This window comes from Triticum aestivum, chromosome 6D, assembly GCF_018294505.1.
Source record: "Triticum aestivum cultivar Chinese Spring chromosome 6D, IWGSC CS RefSeq v2.1, whole genome shotgun sequence".
NCBI lineage: Eukaryota > Viridiplantae > Streptophyta > Magnoliopsida > Poales > Poaceae > Triticum > Triticum aestivum.
In genome coordinates this window covers 437,586,189-437,587,938 of record NC_057811.1, presented here as the reverse complement: position 1 = coordinate 437,587,938, position 1,750 = coordinate 437,586,189, and the positions used below count along the sequence as shown (strand labels likewise).

General features: G+C 40.9%; 1 protein-coding gene across 2 annotated transcripts; it reads left to right on the top strand.

The window, feature by feature from the left end:
* The first annotated feature begins 7 nt into the window (after positions 1–7).
* Positions 8–1,674, top strand: LOC123141869 (uncharacterized). Of its 2 annotated transcripts, none has more exons than XM_044560935.1 (4): positions 8–187; positions 265–388; positions 927–999; positions 1,089–1,674. In XM_044560935.1, the coding sequence occupies exons 1-4, from the start codon at positions 28–30 to the stop codon at positions 1,329–1,331; spliced, it is 600 nt and encodes a 199-aa protein (XP_044416870.1). In that variant the 5' UTR covers positions 8–27; the 3' UTR covers positions 1,332–1,674. The 2 variants fall into 2 exon arrangements, with proteins under 2 accessions (XP_044416870.1, XP_044416869.1); XM_044560934.1 differs by having other exon boundaries at positions 897–999.
* The last annotated feature ends 76 nt before the right edge of the window (positions 1,675–1,750 follow it).

Below are 1,750 nucleotides of genomic sequence, written 5' to 3'. Positions count from 1 at the left end.
GTCCACAAGGCCACGCCAGCTAGATTGATGCGCCGAGCTCGCTCCTCACATAATTACCATGGGAAGCGCATGGAAGCAATTGATGCTGTCAATGAATGGAGATTGCCTAAAGTAAGTGCAGAGGAAGATGGGGCAGTGGATCAGAAAGCCTGGCAGGATGATACCATGTCATGTCGTGTATCCTCAGGTATTGGCTTAAATCTCTTGAGACCTGTCAGTTTTTCAGCAGAACATGGATTTGAGACAAATTCTGTATTGTTTCAGCTCGTGATTGGAACTTCGGGTCTGATAGTGTCTATGAGGGCCCTGCGATGAAACATAAGGAAAATGCTGTCCACGCCAAGTTGGTTGCCTGGAAGGATGCACAGGTTTCAAAGCTCATTGACAAGTAATCCCTCTTATCTCATCTTTTATCATAACCTCTTAACATGCATTTGTTAGCAGTTAACTAGGGAGTTGCTCAGAATCAAGAATTGTTTATCTAAGATACTAGTTTTTGTAACTTATCTGGACAGAGCACTTGTGATAGTACTTCAATCAACTAGGCTGAATCAGAAAGATCAATGGCAGAAGAATAGTTAACTAGCAGTTGCTCAGCATCAAAATTGACATATAACAAGAATAGTTGTATTAAGCCAATGATGACTAGGAATTAAATGGCTTGGGAAACGATCATATGTAGCATGATATTATCATAAAGGAACACTCTGCGCTAAACTCTATCTTACATTGGAATTAAACAGAAGAGCATGGTCCTGATTGTTGGTACAGACATGACTGTTCGTGACTTGTGGCTGTCTAGTTTGTTGAAATGAAAAATCGAGCTGACCCATGATGTTAACAAAATTAGATTTGTGTGTTACAAAAGGATAACTCTTTGTAATTTCTCTGGACAGAGCACTTATGATGTTACTTGAATCAACTAGGCTGAAAGCCCAGATCGATGAATGGCAGAAGAATAAGTTTACATGGGCCAGGGATAAACTGGCAAAAACTGAGGTATACTTCAGTTCACTGCATTGAATATTTGCATTTGGTAGCATGGCACCCGCAGTTTCACATTTTTGTTGTGTCTGAACTAAATGCAGAAGAAGTTGGAGAAGCAGAGAACTGAAACCGTAGTGAAGATGCAAAAGGCGATAGAAGATGCAGAGAGGAAAGATGATATGAAGAGTCAAGAAGAGGCAGCCGCCAAGAGTAAGATAGCTAGTTTCGAGAGAGCCCTTCAGGTGATGTCTAGGGCAGGAAGGCAGGCCGATTGTCAAATACTAATGAAGGGACCGTATACTGTACAGAATGGCGGTTGCCATATAGTACTAACCAAAGGATGATAGAAGTTTCAGGTCATGGAACGCTTGGTCAGGATTTTAACACACACTGTTGTAGTTCTCCCCATTGGAGAACTTGTAATACTACTCCCCATTGGAGAATTTGTAATACTACTCCCAAGTAACCTGATGTTGTTGGTACAGCTACCGAAAAGGACAGACAACATTTTGTTTTCCTCATTGACAGCATTCAGGTCATGCCATACATAGTCAGCATTCCTTTTCTCCCCATTGGACAACATGTATATACTAGTACGCTCTTGTTGTGGACAAATCATTCTTTTTCTCCCATTGGAGAACATGTATATACATTGGCTTAATCCTAATTGCATCTCCTTTATCTTTTTCCCTAGGAGTGCTCCTTTTCTTTTCCTTTTTAGTGTGGCAGTAGTAACAGGCAATTTGATTGTGTCCACTTTTTT